Below are 20566 nucleotides of genomic sequence, written 5' to 3'. Positions count from 1 at the left end.
AGTAGCAAAAGGACTCTACCCTGTACTCCAGATGTTAAGGGGCAATTAATAATAGGACAAATCTTATTAGTTTTTAATGAAAATGATCCTTCATTTGATATTGCATCTCTTCAGCATTAAGAAGTCAAGGAAAACTACAAACTCCATGAAAACGACTGCAGCATGTTTTTAGGTGTATCTATTTTGTAAAGAGGTGAGTTTTATCAAAAAGTTCTTAATCTTTGTAAAACATTAAAATCCTTACATTTTCACTTAGTGTCATTTCAACATTTTATGCAATTCTCAGTTAAGCTGCAAATGCTTTTGATCATTTTATGGCAATATTAACCAAGCACAAAAAAGAAGGCCACCACTTTCCGAATTACCCAAATGTAATTACCTTTGATTTTTTTTTTCCTTTCAAAGTAAACTGTGGTGCATCCATACAAGGAAAAACTACTCAGCAATAAAAGGGAACAAACTATTGCACTCATCAACTATGTTGAATCTCAAAGACATTACGCTGAGTGAAAGAAGCCAGAATCAAAGGTTACATAATGAATGATTTCATTTGTTTAGTATTCTTGAAAAGACAAATTGTAGTGATGAAGAACAGATCAGTGGCTGTCAGGAATTCAGGCTGGGGAGAGGATATGACTATAAAGTGGTGACACCAAGAAATTTTAGGGGCTATAGAACTGTTCTCTATCCTGATGGTTGTGGTGATGACTACAAAGACTATGCAGCGGTGTTAGAATACAATTTTACCTTAAAATACTTTTAAATGAAAATATTTTAAAAAGAAGAAAAAATTAGTGGATGGTCACTTGAGAGCTCCTGTACTCCAATCTGAATGTATATTTACTGAGCGTATCAGGAAGCATTTTCATTTAAAATGAATGCATTTTCAAAGTACATCACATTTTGTTTTTTGTTCTCTATAATAAGTATATTTCATAATATGCATATGTTAAATGGCTCTATTTACTTATTATCACAAATTTAATACTTTAAATTTGGCACAATGTAAATGTAATCTAAGATCTTTTTAAAATTTTCAGCTCTGACGTTTTCAATTCCTCTGAATTTCCTCAGCTTTACAAAGTATTTGAAGTTTGCTTCTCTGAAGTAGGATAAATATCCTTTCTGAGAGAATATACTAGATTTAGTCTCCACAGAAAACATCTTAGGCTTGAGGTAAGGCCACTATAAATACAACTCTAATAGTTCTACTTTGCTTTGTACAATCTCAAACCAATTTAACATTCTATTAAGCTTTTTCCCATCCTAGTTTATCTTCTTTTAATATTGTTTAAATTAATCAAGTTATTGGCAGTCAACTGGTTACTAGGGATTTTTCAGTGAAAAGAGTTGATATGAGCTTAAAAGTAATGTAAGTAATTTTTTTACTCATATAACAAATGGCAGATACTTCAATTACCCTACTTGATAAAATTAAGTAAAAAATAAAATAAGTAATATATATATATATATATATATATATATATATTTTTTTTTTTTTTACCTGAGGGCCAGGATCACCACTCTCACCTTTGGCTCCAGATGAACCAGGGCCCCCCTGTAGAGAAAAAGTGAGGATAGAATCATTTAATTTAGCAATTCACTAATTACTCTTATCCTACCATTGTCACTTGAAATAACTAAACATCAATCAAAATATACTTCATCAAAATAGTATGATTTTATTAATACAATAAAATTTTCAAGTCTTAATCGGAATGTATCTCCTATCAAATTTTGATTGTATCCCAGTGTGTGAGCTCTATTTAAAAGACTATTTTATACATAAGTAGACAGAAGCTAATTTCATGAAATCACATTGAAATTTTCTTTAATGTGTGTACCTTCAGAGAGCACTTATGACTATACAAGGCGTTATTTACCATTACATTGTGGTAGAGTACTAGAGGCAACATATTTTTAATGAATCAGGTACATACTGCATCCATTTATACAGCAAAGACTTGAGGAAATGATGTTACTCTTATACTCAGATATTTACTTGACACTGGATGCTATAGCAATAAAATGTCAAGAAAAGATGCTATTGCTATCATTATAATTGCCCTGAAATAATGTTAAAGCATTTTTCCCAAAATGATGTGTGTATTCTAAGAGAATAAGTCCTTATGACAAACACCTTTTATGAACATTTAAATACTTCAAAACGTTCAACAAAAACCTGGCACATGAAGTGGAAGAAAATCATTTTATAAAGGTGTGAGTTTTAAAAATAAATACTAGGTCATTCATCCCTCTATAATGATTTAGAACATTAAAACTAAACATAGTGATAATAGTAACCTCATGCCACAGAAATATACTGTGTGTTCAAGGAATTACTGATTTATTTAAATCAATTCTTATTCAATTAAATATGCATTCAATTAAAGTACAAAAAGATTAAAAACACACTGACTGAAAATGTTAGATATCTACAGCCTTCTGGTGGCTCCAAAGTAAAATAACTATTGATATGACTCCCAAGAAACATGGCAAGTCAATAACTTCAATATTCTAATCTTGAAAATTACAAGAATGATGACTTTCTAACTTCTAATTAAGAATTCTTGCAACTAAATTTCTTCAAGAGAAAAATTGGGGTTCTATATCAAATTTGATTATTAATCATCAAATTAAATGCAATTATAGGACAGTTTATTTTTAATTAATTTACTGCATTATATTCTCTCTATATAAGCACTACCTACTCAATAGATTATAATTACTTTGCTTAAACATGTATTCTAAAAATTGACATGCAATAATTGACAGTAATAAAATAAAAAATATTTCTACATTCCCTGCATATTTTATAATCTAAACCTCCATTTGTCTATAAAAACAATTGGAAAAAAACAATTGAATACAAGAATTTTTCATTGGAAGAATATAGGTATTTATGTTTTAAAATATTCATGTAGACTTTGTTTCTTTTAAAAATCTTAATGTATAAAATACTTTTTAGACTCTAGCATTAACAGATGTTTGCAAGTTTGTAATAATTTGATGTTTGGAGCAAACCATAATAGAAAGGAAAATAGTGAAAAGAAACAATATGATTTTTTCTCTCTCAATCCTTACCTTTAATATTTAAGGAAGCTACTACTTTCCATAACAAAGACTTAAGAAGTAAAATTAATTAATCTTGGATATAACATTGAGAATGTGTACATGGTTGCTAATGTTTTCTCTTTGCCAACATGATATGAATGACTGACCTTAATGATTATTTAATGAAAACAGGAAGTGCTAATTTTATATGCTCTCATTGGTTCTGCTCATCACTGCCCTTACCCTCGGTGCTTGTGTTTGTCAGGACGATAGGTAGGAAAATTCTTATGGTAAATACAGATTTAGAGATCCTAGATTAATATTGCTAAATTTAGTAATATATGCCAGTGTTTCCCAAACATTCTTGACCATTAGAATGAGCCTGGTGAACTCATTATAAGTAGTTTGCCAGTTCTGACTCTGAACCAACATCAACTTCAGGGCCCCCGGAATTTTTATTTTTAGTAAAATATATAGGTAATTCTTCTGACCCCAGATTTGCAAAGCACTAGCGTACTGCTGACTTTCCTTAGTCACGTAAATTTGAATTATCACTAACATGCAATTAGATATTAACTATTTCTTCCTTTGATATGGGATCTCCCATATTCCTTATTATATTTTGAAAGGCAGAACAGTAAAAATACATGATAACACTTGATAATGCATTTAGATTCATGTATACTTTAAATTCTATTGAACATATTGCCAGAACATATGTCCCACATGAGCTCATATGATTGAGTGTATAGCCCTTCAAAATATGCAAAATGTTATGAAATTTCAAGATTAAATTAAGATAACTATACATTTATGTAAAACTATATAACAATCTCTTGAATAAAATACATATTTCTCATACTAAGAGTAAACAGATTACTTAGAAGACTATTTAGTTGATTCAAATTTGAATAAAATAGTTTTGCTATACGTGTCTACTAAATAAATCAAAGATAAGGTTTTGATGTTCAGAGTAATAATTTCTATAAATACCATTATTTCAATAAAACATATTGAAAACATATAAAGTCATATGAAAGCATAGTAGAAACACCTTTTTATACCGAAAAATAATACTTATAATAGAAATTATTTATTCCATTAATTCTAAAATCAATGAGAACCTATGTTGGGATCCTACAGTGTACTTTTCTCTTAAGCAAAAATGTGTGATTTGAAAAATATCTTGGTGTTTTTTTATCAATTGCTGCACAGCTTAACATTTGGTAAGTTTCAAAAGTTTTGAAGATATTGTAAAAAACTATTTAGCAAGCTTGTTTAGCAAATTTGTTAGCAAGCTTGTAAGAAAAATTAAAAACACTTATTTTCCAAGTCTCTGAAAGAGAAAATAATTTCTCTAATATCTGGAGCACTTTGTGGAACACTGCAGGCAGCCTGAAGTTTAAGCCAAGTATCCTGTTTTCTCCTAAAATAGTGGAATAATTTTTACTGACTTCAAACATTTTTTTTACTGAAAATTCTGTTTGACATAAAGTTAGGTCTCAAGAATTTATGTATAATTGAATTTTAGTAACTCTAAATATTATGCAAATAAATTATATTTATAGTCTGAGAAATTAATATTTGGATATATGACTCAATTATATTTTTCATTGTATTTATTTGATTTGACAACTTTTCACAGAAACTTTTCCACCAAAATTTACTGAGGACTAAATTGAAATAGATTTTTAAAATGGAAACAAAATCAAGTATAAGTAGGTATATGTACCCTACTTTCAGCAGCCAGAGATATGAACAATGCTTGGCCAAAATTGCACAAGAAACAGATATTACAGGAATTTAAACATGCAATATCTTATTGGGTAACCTACCACAGGACCTGGTCTTCCGGTTAGACCCATTGGGCCAGGTGGACCTCTCAGAGCAATCTAGAAAATAAAATATATCAAACTCAGGAATGCTTTACTAGACTAGCATATTAAACCACAATATTCATTTGTATATGCTACCCTTAAATAACAGATGATCCAAACAGGTATAATAGCTACATACTAGAAAGGGTGCCTCATTTACTGAAAAACTGCAAGTTTCTAGAATGACAAATAACCTACATAAAGTATCAGACATCTTTTTAAGCTGTTGTAACTTATGTACAATCTTATACCGTATATTATTAAGATTTATTGAGTAATAAAAGTTAAAATAGATTTTAGAATAATAAATCTAATATCTGATTTTTATTTCTACTCTGAAGTGTACTTCAGAATAATGTTTAGACCTCCCTCAAATACATAGCTACAATTCTCATTGAAAATACTTTTAGAGGTGAACAATTTGAGGTGCTTAAAATAAAATTTTTCTAGCAATATTTTAAGAAAAGTGATGACAATTAAAGTCAGATAGCAAAAAGCAAAGTTGATCACAAAATGTTATGACAACACAGTTCATTTGACAAATCTCAAATTTAATGCTCTATAGAAAAATGCATTTATTTTGTGTAATCATAGGCTGATAATAGACTGATTACATGCACTATTGATATTGAATATTAGAAATGTGAAATTAGCATACTTGAAAAGCTGGAACAAGTAGAACACAAAGGATAAATATTTGATAGATGTTAAATTAGTATGGTGTGCTATTTTTGAATATTAGTGATTTCAAAGATGAGTACTTAGGTTATAAAGACAGATATCAAAAATAATATTGTAATAGAAATAATATGTAAAATTGTATTAGAAAAGTGCACAAGATGAAAACAGTAGAATCTCCAAAGTTCCACTACTGACTCACCATGAGATTTTTGACAATACACTTCTTAATCCTTGAGATTAAATATCTGAAAAATTGGAATTATAATGCTTGCTACCTATTTCCAAGTAGGTTAAAAGGACTAATAAAATGAGGAATTCAATGCCTTCATAAAAGATTTAAGCTCAAATAATTACTTTAAATTTGTTCAAAGTAATATAATTTATAAGATAAATTGTAGGAATCATTAGTAAGTTATTTTAAGTATTTTTAGATTTGTATATGCCAAGGTTTAGTAAACAAGTATTTAAATTTTGAATTGTCTTTATACATGACGTAACCAAATAATGGCATCTTTTCAGATTAATAGATTTAGTAAATATATAAACACATATTATAGTGAATTTAAAGTTCACTTATGTTTTCAGATATTTTATACACTAATAAATTTATGATGAATAAAAAGTTATCACAGAAATGATTTATATCACTTAGAAAGAAGGAATACACAACCATATCAACCATTAGAACTTTATTTCCTTTTTCCTTAAAAGTAAAAAAATAACTATACTATGAATAAAAGTATTACATCAGTTTCAAGTCTTTATTGGTCCTTTTGATTTCCTTATGTGCATTTTAATTGCAATAAATGTAATTAAAAATAAATATAATTGTGTACTTTGCTAAGTATCAGATAATGGAAGCTTTTAACTGACAAAGAATTATAAACTGAATGAATTTTGCAAAAATGTTACAGATTATAATGATTAGATACTACAATACATATTTAAAGGTTTCTTGCCTATACAAATATTCCTAAGAAACTTAATTTTCTGGATTATTTGGGATATCCTAAATAATTTAAAAGATTAGGAGGAAAATTATTTGAACTTTATTCTCTGAATTAATCATTGACTTATGCCTTAGTAGGAAAAAAAACTGGACGTGAAAGATAGAGTGCTAGAAATGAATCCATCAGTACTCTTTGAAATAGTTCAGAAAATTTGTGTGCTATGGTTTGTGCGTTATTGAGAGAATTATACATGGCAATACCGCAAGGGTTAGTCATTTAACTTTAATAATCAATTAAAGAAAATAATCCTACTGGATAAATAAATATAATCTTAACATCTTTTCCATCTAAATTCAATATACTATTCAGAATTAAGGATTTTGTTCATAATAGTAGCACCCCCCTGATGCACGCGTTGTGCGCATGCGCAATTTGACATAGACTCAGATCATGGGAATCCTTTCTTACCCGAGCTTGCTGAAGAATTGCCTGGGCCTGAGCTTCCTGAGCAGAGACGATGGGTCCTTTGGCACCATCGCTACTGTAACGAAACTAAAGAAAGGTAACATAAAGAAACTCAAATCAGCCTTTGCCAAATAGGTACCTTAATTACTAGATAAACACTTACTTAAAATAGTGGGATTTTACGAAAGTCTAAGGTAACTCCATCATGAATCATGATATTTAGATCTTTTTCTTTTTTAATTCTCCTTCTGCCCATTATGCAAGTCCTGTGGACCATGTTATACCATTTGTAGAAGAAACTAGAGACTCTTTTCCAATTTTAAATTCCATAATTTCTGAAAACTCTGTAATAAGCAATCATGATTTTTCTTTTTAATCTGCACATATACTACCCATTCTATTCATTCATTGGTAAAAATTCCAAGTGTACTGAGTTCAGTGGTGGTTATATATTAATTTCTATTTTGTTAAGCAAAACTTTTGGAATCTCTGTGAACACAGAGGAAATCTTCCTTGAGATATATTAATTTTGTATAGCTTTTTTTAAGTGATTACACTAACAAATCTGATCCTCACTGTATCCCTCCATAAATTTCCAAAGTGTCTTTTTAAATTTAACTCAAGATGCAGCATGAGCCAATTTCTCATTCTACATAATTATTACTTGAAATTTTATTACATTTATATAGATTTTTTTTCTGCCCAGAGAACTAGGGCAACTTGAAAAAGGAACCTTATGGCAAAGCAAATAATTTTTGAGCAATGAATAATGACACTATAGATATATTGTCTTTTAAAAAGTATCAACCTATTGTCTATAGGGTGATAAACAGTATGTTAATGTTAACACATGAAATGCATTTTAATCACATAAATTAGGATAAAGGACAAGATTGGAAATACTAAGAAAAAACTTTAAGCTTTGTTGTCAAAAGTGTAATCAAATAATGAAAGTTTAATTCTAAAGCAGAGATTCATGATTTCTCTTAATTTCCAAAGACTGCTTGATTTCAAGTATCTCTACCTCATGCAATGGTTTCTGGTTCATTTCTCTGTAACATGGTTCAATTATATTTTTCAGCAATAAGATGACAAAATATCAAGTTATCTTTATGATAATAAGAAAAAAACATACCGGTAACATTAACATGGTACCAGGAGGACCAGGTAGACCATCAGCCCCTGGTAAGCCAGGACGTCCTGGGGGACCCTAAGAAAGTAAATAAAATCATCAAAATAAATAAATAAATAAAATAGTCAAATTTGTTAGAAATCAAATGACGTTTAATAATTCTACATTATCTAATTTGCATGTGTCCTCTCCTTGTTTAATCTCCTTTTAGTAAAGTATACCTAGGAAGGGTTGTATTTCACTGTTTCTAGTTTTACATTATTTTAATAATTCACAAAATTATTGGCTACACAAAGATGGGCCAAAAAAGGGGGGAAAGGAAATTTACAAGAAGAATTCAAGAGACTTAACACAAATGCTCTTTTCACCTGGGTAGTGATATTCAAATTAGAATTCAGGCTTATTTAATTCTATCAGCATCCAAATAAACAGCCATGGAAGTTCCTAGAAAACATGTCTTAATTCAAACTGAAGAACTGAAACTAAAATAACAGGTTCATATCAACATGGAAACTGATTGCAAATAAAAGTTTCCTTAATTATCACATAGATAAAAATCCATATTCTTTCTTTACCCTCACTTTTTTTTATTTTTCTAATTATTTATATATATATACATTTCAGTTACAATTGGCATTCAATATTATGTTATATTAGTTTCAGGTGTACAGCATAGTGGTTAGAAATTTACATAATTTATGCAGTGATTCCGCCAATTAGTCTAGTAACCCACATGGCAGGCACCATACATAGTTGTTGCAACATTATTGATTATGTTTTCTATGCTGTACTTTACATTCCTATGACTATTTTGTAACTACCAATTTATATTTCATAATCCCTTCACCTTTTCACCCATCTCCACATCCCCCCTTTTCTCTGACAACCATCAGTTTTTGTTCTCTGTATCTATGAGTCTATATCTGTTTCGTTTGTTCATTTATTTTGTTCTTTAGATTCCACATATAATTGAGATCATATGGTATTTATCTTTCTGGGTCTGACTTATTTCACTTAGCATAAGACCCTTTAGGTCGATTGCTGTACTTGCAATTGGTAAGATTTCATTTTTATTATGTCCCAGTAGTATTTGATTGTATATATGTACCATCTCTTCTTTTTTTTAACTAATTACTTTATTTAATTTGGACATTCAATACTATTTTATATTAATTTCAGGTATACAGCATAATAGTTAGACATTTACATAATTTAAGAAGTGATCCCACCGACTAGTCTAGTATCCACGTGGCACTATACATAGTTATTACCATAATATTGACTATATTCTCTATGATTTACTATACATCCCCATGACTATTTTGTAACTACCAATTTATATTTCTTAAATCCCTTCCCCTTTTTCACTCATCCCCAAGCCTGATTTCCATCTATCATCCTGATAAAGGTAGTATCCATCTGATGCCATACATAGTTATTATAATATTATTAACTGTATTCCTTATGCTATCTATATCTTACATCCCCATGTCTACTGTGTAACCGACCAATCTGTACTTCTTAATCCCTTCCCCTTTTTCACTCACCCCCCCAACACTCCTCCCATCTGGCAACTATCCAAAATGTTCTCTGTATCTATAAGTTTGTTTCTGTTCTGTTTGGTTGTTTATTTTGTTCTTTAGATTTCACATATAGGCAAAATCACATTACATCTGTCTTTCTCTGTCTGACATACTTCACTCAGAACAATACCGTCCAGGTCCATCCATGCTGTCACAGATGACAAGAACCCATTCACCTCCATAACCAAGCAATATTCCTTTGTGTATACATACATATCTATATATCTATATATCTATATCTCTCTCTCTCTCTCTCTCTCTCTCTCTCTCTCTATATATATATATATATATATATATATATATATATATCCAGGAATATATATATATATATATATATATATATATATATATATCCAGGAATATATATATATATATATATATATATATATATATATATATATGCACACACATAAAACATACTCTTATCCATTCATCCATTGACAGACACCCAGGCTGCCTCTACATCTTGGCCATTGTAAACAGTGCTGCAATGAACAGTGCTGTATGGAGACACCCATCTCCTCAAACTAGCATTTTGGGTTTCCTCAGATAAATCCTCAGAAGTAGAATTACTGGGTCCTTCTTTGTCTCTTGTTATAGCTTTGTGTTAAAATCTATTTTGTCTGGTATCAGTATTGCTATGCCAGCTTTTTTTTTTCTTTTTTTTTCTTCTGCTTGTTATTTCCATTTTCATTAAATATTCTTTTCCCACCTCTTTACTTTCAATCTGTGCGTGCCTTTCAACCTGAAGTGAGTCTCTTTTAGGTACCATATGTAAGGATCTTGTTTTCTTATCCATTCAACCACCCTATCATGTGACTGGGTTATTTAATCCATTTACATTTAAAGTAATTGTTAATTGCCATTTTATTAGTCATATTTCTTACCTTTTTTTTTTTTTTTGTCTTAAAGAAATCCCTCTAACATTTCTTGTAACACTGGTTTGGCGGTGATGAATTCCTTTAGCTTTTTTTTGTCTGGAAAGCTCTTTATCCATCCTTCGATTCTAAATGATATCTTTGCTGGATAATCTTGATTGTAGGTCTTTGCTTTGCATCTCTTTGAATATTTCATACTAATTACTTCTGGGCTGCAAAGCTTCTGTTGAGAAATAGCTGATAATCTTATGGGAGGTGCCTTGTAGGTAACTAACTGCTTTTCTCTTGCTGCTTTTAAGATTTTCTCTTTGTCTTTAACCTTTGCCATTTTATTTATAACATGTCTTGCTGTGGGCCTCTTTGGGTTCATCTTATTTGGGACGCTCTACACTTCTTGGGTTTGTATATCTATTTCCTTCATCAGTTTGAGAAGTTTTCCATCACTATTTCGTCAAATAGAATTTCAATCCCTTGCACTCTCTCTTCTTCTTGTACCCCAATGATGAGAATGATTTTACACTTGATGTTGTCCCAAAAGTCCCTTAAACTATCTTTCTTTTCTTTTCTTTTTGCTCTTCTGATTGAGTGTTTTCTGTTACTTTATCGTCCAAATTGCTGATTTGATCCTTTGCTTTATCTAATCTACTATTGATTTCTTTGAATGTATTTTTCATTTCGGTTATTGTATTCTTTATTTTTGGTGGTACTTTTTTATGTTTCTATGTCCATATTTATGTGTCTTATCTCTTTGTTGAACTTCTCGTGAGATTACCGAGCAACCTTATACCCAGTGCTTGGAACTCTGAGTCTGGTAGATTGCTTGTTTCCATTTTGTTTAGTTCTTTTTCTGGAGCTTTGTTCTGTTATATGGGACATATTTCTTTGTCTCCCCATACTGGTTGCCTCCCTGCGTTTGTTTCTATGTATTAGGTAGAGCTTCTAGGTGTCCCAATTTTAGTAGAGTGGCCTTATGTAGTAGGTGCCCTGTGGGGCCCCATGGTGTAGTCTCCCTGGTCACCAGAGCCAGGTGCTCCAGGTGTGTCACTTGTATTCTTTATTGTGTGTGTGTTGTGTGTGCTCTCCTATTGTAGTTCAGCTTTAGTTGCTGTTTGCAGATCAATGGAATGGATTGACCCTCAGGCTCATTGGTTGTGAGGACTGGCTGTGACTACAGTGGAGGAGCTGTGGTGCAGGGCTGACCTTACAGAGCAAGGTCCTCTTTAGTGGGGCTCCGGTGCCTGCCCAGTCTGCCCTTTGGTTGTGTCATCCTTGGAAGTAGCTGGGTGATATTCTGGCTTGGACAGAAGCTCGCCACCAGGTGTGCCTGCTCTGGAGCCTCCTGGGAGGGAACCTATAGCCAGCCAAGTTTAGCAACAGCAGGTGCTCTGCCCTTTGCCACCTGGCATGAACCACAAAGCAATCCTCAGATGGCTGCCACCCACACTGGGCTTAGAGATGCCTCAGGAAGACAATCTGCAAACGAAGGCCAGCTGTCACTAGTGCAGGGCTCAGGATTGCTCGGCCAGAAGTATGGGACATGCTGAAGCCAGATGCTGCTTGTTTGGGTTTTGTGAACCTTTGAGAGATTTTATGAAATTCCCCAGCATGAGCTAAGACAGGTTGTTTGTACATAAAAGCCACTGGAAGTGACATGGGGTGCCTAAAAGTTGGGTGGGGTGGGATCTCTGGAAATCAGTAGGGCCGGACAGATAGAAGGTAATAGCTAGTTTGCTGGAGACTCAGATATGGTGTCTCTCTGAATCTGCATGCAGGTAGAGGGAGGGCTCAACAAAGAAACAATGGCTTTTCCAGCTTCTCCCTCGAGAAAGTTGCCCTTCCAGCCATTGCTCTGAAGCCAGACAACTCAATTCCTCCCTGAATGTCCCTGGCACCTTTCAAGCTGCTGCCCCAGCACTAGAGCTCAGAGGGAATGAGTCCATCAACAAGTAAGTCCATGTGTGGCTCCTTTAAGAGGAACGCCTGGGACTGCAGCCACCCTCCATCTCACTCATCCACGATCTCCGTTGGTTTTCACAGTCAGAAGTTGTATGGACTTCTGTCCCCAGCACTAGAACCCTGAACTGGGGAGCCTGGTGTGATGCTGAGACACCCTCACTCCTCCGGGGGAGATCTCCACAGCTGAGAAACCTCTCAGCTGAGAAACCCCAACTTTTAATGGTCACACATGGGTGTGGGACCAGCCCATTCTGTGTCTTTGCCCTTCCTACCAATCTAGAGGTGGCTTCTTCTGTATGTCCATAGTTGTATGGCTTTGGTTCAGCTAGAATTCAGGTGATTCACAATGATGGTTGTTCTGTTATTTAGTTGTAACTGATATGGCTGTGAGAGGAGATGAGCACAGCATTTACCTGTGCTGCCATCTTGACCAGAAATCTGTACCATGTCTTCTTTATCCAATCATCTGTTGATGGGCACTTGGGCTGCTTCCATATCTTGGCTATTGTAAATTGTGCTGCAGTGAAAATAGGGGTGCATGTATCTTTTCAAATTATTGTTTTGGGTTTCTTCAGATCAATATCAGAAGTGAAATTGCTGGCTCATAAGATAGTTCTATTTTCAATTTTTGAGAAACCTCCAAACCATTTTCCATAATTACATCAATTTTCAATTCTACCAACTGTGTACAATGGTTCCCTTTTCTCGGCATCCTCACCAACACTTGTTTGTTGATTTATTGATGATAGCCATCCTGATAGGAGTGAGGTGATATCTCATTGTGGTTTTAATTTGTATTTCTCTGATGATTAGTGATGTTGAGCATCTTGTCTATTGGCCATGTGCATATCTTCCTAGGAGAAATATTATTCCGGTCCTCTGTCCATTTTTTATCAGACTGTTTGTTTGTTTTGGTGTTGAATTGTATGAGTTCTTTATAAATTTTGGATATTAACCCCTTATCAGATATTTCCCAATGATACATCTGATAAGGGGTTAATATCTTTACCCTCACTTTTAAAATCACAGTTAGAAAAATTAACCAAAATGTTGCACAACACTGAATTTATAGACTCCCCCCACCCACAATGAGAAGGATAACATGTTGAACTTGCAGAATATATTTTAATTTTTAATCTATGTTACATTCTTTTGTTATGAGGAGTACCTTCACTTACCCTCTCGCCAGGGTCACCAGGAGGTCCAGAGGGGCCTTGTAGACCTGGAGGACCCATAAGACCCTACAGAGAAATAAACCATGATCTGAGTCAGATTCCTGATCTCATTAGTATTCAGGGAAATTCATCCTACCCAAATCAAAGTAGAGCTCATTTATATTTCATAAATATACAACTGTCTCTCAAACAATTGCCCTATTTATCTTCCTATGAAAAGACAACATATAGGGACTGCTTTGTAGCTATCTCAACTCCTTCTCTATGAATCTGCTCTCAGAGTGGAGGTAGACATTCCAAGGAAAAACAGGAAAGGAGAACTCGCCAACGTAAAGTCCCTGAGGTAGAAGTTGGTTCCCAGTTCTAACTGAAAAAATGGTAGACTCATACAATTAGACCTCAAAAATGTGAGAACAGAGTTGAAATGTAGAAATCATTTAGCTTAGAGGCATTTTTATATTTTCTTTTAAGGGTAAAAGTATTTAAAGGCATCAGTATCACATATTTATTTCAGATGACAAGAATTTAATTAATTCCACAAAAGACAGATAATTTTTTACAAACCCAGATTAGTAAAAGTACCTGAGAAGAAAGACACACTGACTGACATCAGCCTTACTAGAAAAAGACAATAGAAGCTGATAATCACTCCATTCAGAAGTACAGATAATTCTACTTAGAACTCTCAGCTATATTCATTGAGATATAGCTATACCTCTTTAATAAAAATTAGGATGGCTTTTTTTGTCACTTTAATAACTTTCAGGTAGAAAGTTGGAAATGAAGTTAGAAGATACAGAGATATTTAAACAACAAAACTATTCAAAACAAAATTTAATTCCACTGCTCTCAAAAGAATATCATTTGGATAACCAAATCAGAAAGCAACTGATGGTCACCAGGTTCTATGAACAAATTTTTGCCTCTATAATTCAATACTCAAATTAGTATAAAATGCATAAATTCAATAATGTAATAAAATTATTATATTTGATTATTAAAAACATCAAGACAAAAATATCTTAAAACATTTACATACCGCAGGTCCTGCTGGCCCTGGTGGTCCTTCAATAAGCATACCCTGTAATTTAAAAAATGATAACGAATCATTCATAACCTAACCTCTTACCTAAGTGGCTCTAAGAAAGCACCACATCATGGCACTTTAAAAAGTGAATTCTCTCTTCCTACCACATAAAACCAACCACAAACATTTTTACACACGGAAGGGAGGACATTCGAAATAATAGAAGACATAGCCCCTGTCCTCAGAGAATCGGTGAACTAATTAGATAGGTAATCAATATTCAGATAAGTAATATTACAAGAAGAATATGCTAAGTGCTCCGAAGAAGGACAAATGAGACATTTGATAAAGTTTTCCATAGCACTCAAATAATGCCGGGCACAATGCAGAAACTTAATAAATGTTGGCTGTACGAATGAAAGAATGGAAGTGGCACCTAAGCACTTTAATTCAGAAAAGGAGAGAAAAGTTCAGACAAAAGAATCAGGGATAAACATGAGATAAGTTCTTAAGTAGACAAGAGAATATAATACTATTTCAGGATAAGAACCCAGTTCTAAAATGTTCATGAGTCTACTGCTGAAAATTGTTTTATTATTTAAAAATTGGTTGTAAATTTTCAAAACAAGGGCATATTTATTCTGAAAAAACATTTTTTAAGGCCTTTGGTGAGCATGTGGTATACTTTCTCAGATTTTGAAGTAATGTAGCAGATATCCAACAATGTTCTTATAGGCATTATCTTCCTAATTTTTATCTCCCCTCCCTATTTTTTTGAATTATTATGTCCTTGTGATTTCTGAAATGATTTTCATGACCTTGAAGCAAACATTTAAACATACTATGTTAGTATAATGCAATAGTTTTTTTCAAGTTACTCATTAGAGAGAATAGTAAAATTGTTTTCCAGTAAGAATTTGCTTCTTACCACTATCATGAGTGGTGAGAACATTAATATAAATTTTAAAAATTACTTTTATAGTATATTGGAGCTCTTTGAAGATAAGTAAATAAATTTTAAAAATAATGTTTTCATATTATGACATGATGTTATTTGGCTGTGAAACAATAATATGTCATATAACATATTTCTAATAGTGTCAAGTCATAGAAATGACAGGACAAATCATTGGATTAGAAACTACAAGAACCCAAGTCTGGTTGTACCTCAACCACCAGACATTTAAATATCAGGAAAGTTACTTAAACCTTTTAAATCTCAGTTTCTTTCATTGTAAAATGAGATAATTATACTAGACAAATTTCAGCTACTTTCAAATTCCCAAATTCCTTATTTCTATATTTTTTGAGTTATTGACATTCCACTTGCCAGAAATGGCCTCATTTATTTGTGGCAAATTATAAACATGTGGACATTAGGATTTTCAATGGTAATACATGAACATATATAATAATCAGGATGATGACTCATAAGTTAAATAATTGTACCAACCTTTACAATGTATTCACATTAGTACTTACAGGTTCAACTACTGCTGGTTCTCCTTTCTGTCCCTTTTCTCCATATGCACCATGGCCATTTATCTGTTGAGTGAAAAATTCAAGCAGCCTGTCTTTAAGTAAATAAGGCCATTTAAGTATTTTTTAATAAGGGAATTTAATCATCTAAGTGCATTTAAGACAACCTATTAAAATGTCTTTTTAAATAGAAACTTATTGAGTTTAAATACTTAAAATATAAAAAGGAAAGTATAATGAACATTATACTGAATGAGACTGAGAAATTGCTTCGTAAAGATATCTTAAAGAAAGATTAAAACATCTGTCGACCTCAGTTATTATTACACATTATTAAGCAAAAAAGTGTCATCAAATTAAATTTAATAAAACAGAGGAGGGTGTAGAAGGTGGGAGATATAGGTGAAGGCAGACAAAAGTTAAAATAATAATAATAATAATAGTAATAGTAATAATAATCATAAATACAGCACATTACTGAGCATCACCAAAAACTACACATTTTAAAAACATATAAAATAGTCTAAAAATCAGAAATTAGATGGACTGCTTAGAATAATAATGACTATATTTTAATCATATCAATGACAAGAATATTTGGATATAATTCTATTCAAGATTATACTTTCAAACAAAGACTCCAGTAGTGTGGCTGGAAATACAACTGCTGAAATCCTCATGAAGAAGAATCTATGAAGATGTCCTAGGTGATAAGTATAAGTATTCACAATTTATATAAGAACACAACTAGTATTTTAAACATACTGAATAGACATCTGAATAGACATCAAGATGAACATGAAAATACTCCAAGAATAAGATACGCAATGACACAGAGCGTAATACTGACTTACGCTTGTTTCTGTGATATCTGTTTCTGCTGGAACACCTGGACCAAATTCTTCATTAGTGGGGCTTGTCGATTTATCTTCATATTCTTTATATTCATAAAAATCATATTCGCCTAAATCTCCATCTACCAGAAGATCAGAGTCCCTGCCGTCTATTTCTTTGTTTTCATACAGTGTATCCTCGGAATTTTTCCTCTGGGAATCATAATCCTCTCCAGTTAGATATTCTTCAGTAAATACTTCTTCAACTGGATTTGGCTATTAATTTAAGTTGCAAGGATTTGGAGAACACGAAGTTTACTGTTAGTAAAGCAAGGTAAGCATTTGCAATTACAGTTGATGGAATGTGATGGGAAGCAATTTAAATGCTATTCAAGCAAGTCTGAAGGCTGGGAAAAATATCCTCTTAGTATCATTGAAAGAAATAGTTTTGTACATCGGTATGTACAAGGATATATTGCTTTCAAAACACTTTTCCCAATAAACTGCAAATATTCACATGGATTCAGCATGTGTATTTGCTTGTTTCATTGAAAAAGCTTGTTAGTCCATTTCATATTTACTTTATAGTTTAAGATTTGAATAATAAAATATGCATGTAGTTAAAGCTTTGTTTAATTTTCAAATCTCATAGAACATCATTATGAAATACAATTGCTACCAGAATAGCCATGTAACTTTGACTCTCAATCCCAAAAATAAAATATTAATTCCAATATTGAGATTTATAATTGCAATATATTCATAGAGTATCTGGCATGTAGGGAAGTATTATATCACCAAACAGTTCTTCAAAGCAAATAAAATATAAATTATAGTCCTCAACATTTAAGACAATGGAATAAAATATATCACTGTACAATCTCATAAAGCGTAGAGAATAAATGTTCACTTAAATTCACATAATTTAAAAGTAAAAATTATATCAATAATACTCAGAGACATAGAAAAACAAACTTAATATAGTTTTCTTTTTCTCATAAATTATTCCATATTAATTGCATAAATCTGAATCATACTTATTATGCAATTATTATCCATATCATGAATTTGATGAGGTTCAAATTAAATAATATATCTTGCTACTTTTTCAAGTTCATTTTTAACTAAATTGTTTTCTATGACATAGTGAAATTAGATGATAAAGTAATATTGAATAAATGAGTAGTAGTACACAAAATCATGTGAATAAATATGTCATTAAATGATTATTTTAGCAATTGTTAACTAAAGTAAAATGTCCAATGACCATAATATTTTTGTATTCTTAGACAAGGAGAATACACTATCTACAGGGTATGCATATTCTCAAGGACTGGAATATCACTGTGTTCCTAGTTCTCAACTACAAAGCTGGATGTAAATAAACATCTTGAATCAAGATACCTATTTTTGGAAAATTATTAATTTGGACTAGATGAAACTTAAAATCTGTTCTCACACTAAAATGTTATTATTCTAGATTATGCATTTGCATATAATGCACAACTGGGTTTATTTGCCTACTGAGACACATGCTATATAAATTTTCTAATAACTAAATGACTCAGGTATTCTTCATGCCAGATATGACAAGTATTTAACAAAGTTAACTGAATTGTATACTAATTTTTATGATCAGAATATTTGCATAATATAAAATTCAGGAACACTGATTTATACCTATAAGTATTTGAACATTTTCATAGAAGAGAATGAAAAAAGTTAAGATGTATTATCTTAACCACAATTAACATCACACTTCTAACAAGCATGAAAATGTAAATAACTATTAAAATGCATTAAGACTGCATTTTCTCAGATTGTTTACTGTCATAAAAATGCATGATTACTGGTCAGATGGAATAAATTCTAATTGTATCATTTGATGATACAATTTTCACTTTAGCGGATTCTCCTCCTCAAGGAAGGATCATGTTGTGAATACCCTTCATCACAACATGTTGAGAAGTTTGCTCAGTCCCAGGAGCCATAAAGGAAATGATAGCAGCCAATTCAGTTGGATCTATTTAGCATTTGCATGAAGCAAAGAGTCATGCAAAACATGAATTGACATTGATTTTAAATGAAATGCTTTTAATAATAGTAAACTAATACGAGGGTTTCTCTTATCTCAGTAAAAGGATAAAAAACATTAAACTATCAGAGGTTATAGACTCTTCCAGAGTGAGGTATATCAAGAAAAATCACACATTTTTAAATGTTGGACTGTGATTTAATACTATTTATGAGCATTACCTCATTTGTTCCAGATACACGCCTAGGCGCTTCTGTCTGGTAAGTTTCCACTGTTCCATAGTTGTATTCTTGAAAATCATCAACAATATTTGCCTAATAATAAATAAACAGAAAAGCAATTAACAAAAATGTAAGGTAATCCCATATCTTTGCAAATCATGACTTAATTGGGTTATAGTATTAGCCAAATGAGGATTTATCTAGTTGGGTTAGGACAATGACTCATCATCAGAGATCTTCCAGCTTATCTAGGAGAGATCTTGATTGCTTTTTCTTTGCTACCTGGACCCCTAGTTTGATTTTTGCCGCTGCTTGATAATTTTTCTTCTTCTTGGATGCAAATTTTTCAGATTTAGGGGGTGTAAACTTTTTGGACTTTTCCTTTGAGTTAGTGGCCACTGTCCTCATCTTCTTTTTGAAATTGGATTTCTTTTTCTGTAAAATGTGGTGAAAGATGGAATGGAAAACATAAATAAAGTGAAAAGGAAATAAAGAGCATGGGTGAAAGGAAGAATAAGCAAAGCAAAATGAGCATCATTCCCTCAGGACAGCTACTGTCAAATAAAAACAACAGTTTTGGTTCATAGAAATCAGATGAACGACAGGTTTATGATAAGCTTGAGGAACAGTGGACATAAGAAACCACAGGATGACGAACAGTAGGACACCATATACAAATACGCTATACTTTGCTTTTACCTCAGTTTGTGCTATTGTCTCCTCAGCTACAGTGGGTCTCTCTGATACACTTTCAGCCTCTTTATATTCTGCTTCCCCATACTCATAGTCATATTCCATTATATCCTCAGGTGCATACTACATTGCAAAGGAAAAAATATTAAGCAATTTTGTTAGTTGTGAGTAACACTATTAATAAAGTAGGAATCATCTTCTTAACTTTTACTTAGAGTAAACAGTTAAGACACAAGGAAAAATTGTTATTTAAATGTTATTTTGTATTACATAGATGTATTATACTGTCTTATACAGAGTATAATAACATAGGAGTGACAAAGCAGCGTTTCTGAGAGCATAATAGTGGTTAGGATTGTGAGGAAACTAAAAGTTTTGAATATTAATTCAAACTTTTAATTAATGAATATTAATTCAAACATAGCAATTATGTATTTGGACATAGTTGCTAAATATTCACGTTAATTTTGGTTTGTAAATATTACTACACAAGGCTTCTTTATAAGATTTTTACAGTAGTTTCAATG

The 20566-nt window shown here is 32.0% G+C and overlaps 1 protein-coding gene across 7 annotated transcripts in view; it reads right to left on the bottom strand.

The window, feature by feature from the left end:
* Positions 1-20566, bottom strand: part of COL11A1 (collagen type XI alpha 1 chain) — a 207811-nt gene that overhangs the window by 120963 nt on the left and 66282 nt on the right. For 4 of the 7 annotated variants that reach the window (XM_081026887.1, XM_081026889.1, XM_081026888.1 and 1 more), the window contains 10 exons: positions 20046-20162; positions 19347-19439; positions 17112-17366; positions 16261-16323; positions 14791-14832; positions 13755-13817; positions 8163-8237; positions 7031-7114; positions 4890-4946; positions 1505-1558 (listed from right to left, as the gene is read on the bottom strand). In XM_081026887.1, the coding sequence (XP_080883013.1) occupies positions 1505-1558; positions 4890-4946; positions 7031-7114; positions 8163-8237; positions 13755-13817; positions 14791-14832; positions 16261-16323; positions 17112-17366; positions 19347-19439; positions 20046-20162 (903 nt within the window). Of the gene's footprint in view, positions 1-1504; positions 1559-4889; positions 4947-5811; positions 5858-7030; positions 7115-8162; positions 8238-13754; positions 13818-14790; positions 14833-16256; positions 16324-17111; positions 17367-19346; positions 19440-20045; positions 20163-20566 lie in introns of all 7 variants that reach the window. The other 3 variants (XM_081026890.1, XM_081026891.1, XM_081026892.1) reach the window with 2 other exon arrangements.

Source organism: Rhinolophus hipposideros (genome assembly GCF_964194185.1).
Source record: "Rhinolophus hipposideros genome assembly, chromosome: 19".
In the NCBI taxonomy this organism is placed as follows: Eukaryota; Metazoa; Chordata; class Mammalia; order Chiroptera; family Rhinolophidae; genus Rhinolophus; species Rhinolophus hipposideros.
The sequence above is the reverse complement of the archived record's forward strand: the minus strand, read 5'-3'. Positions and strand labels throughout refer to the sequence as shown.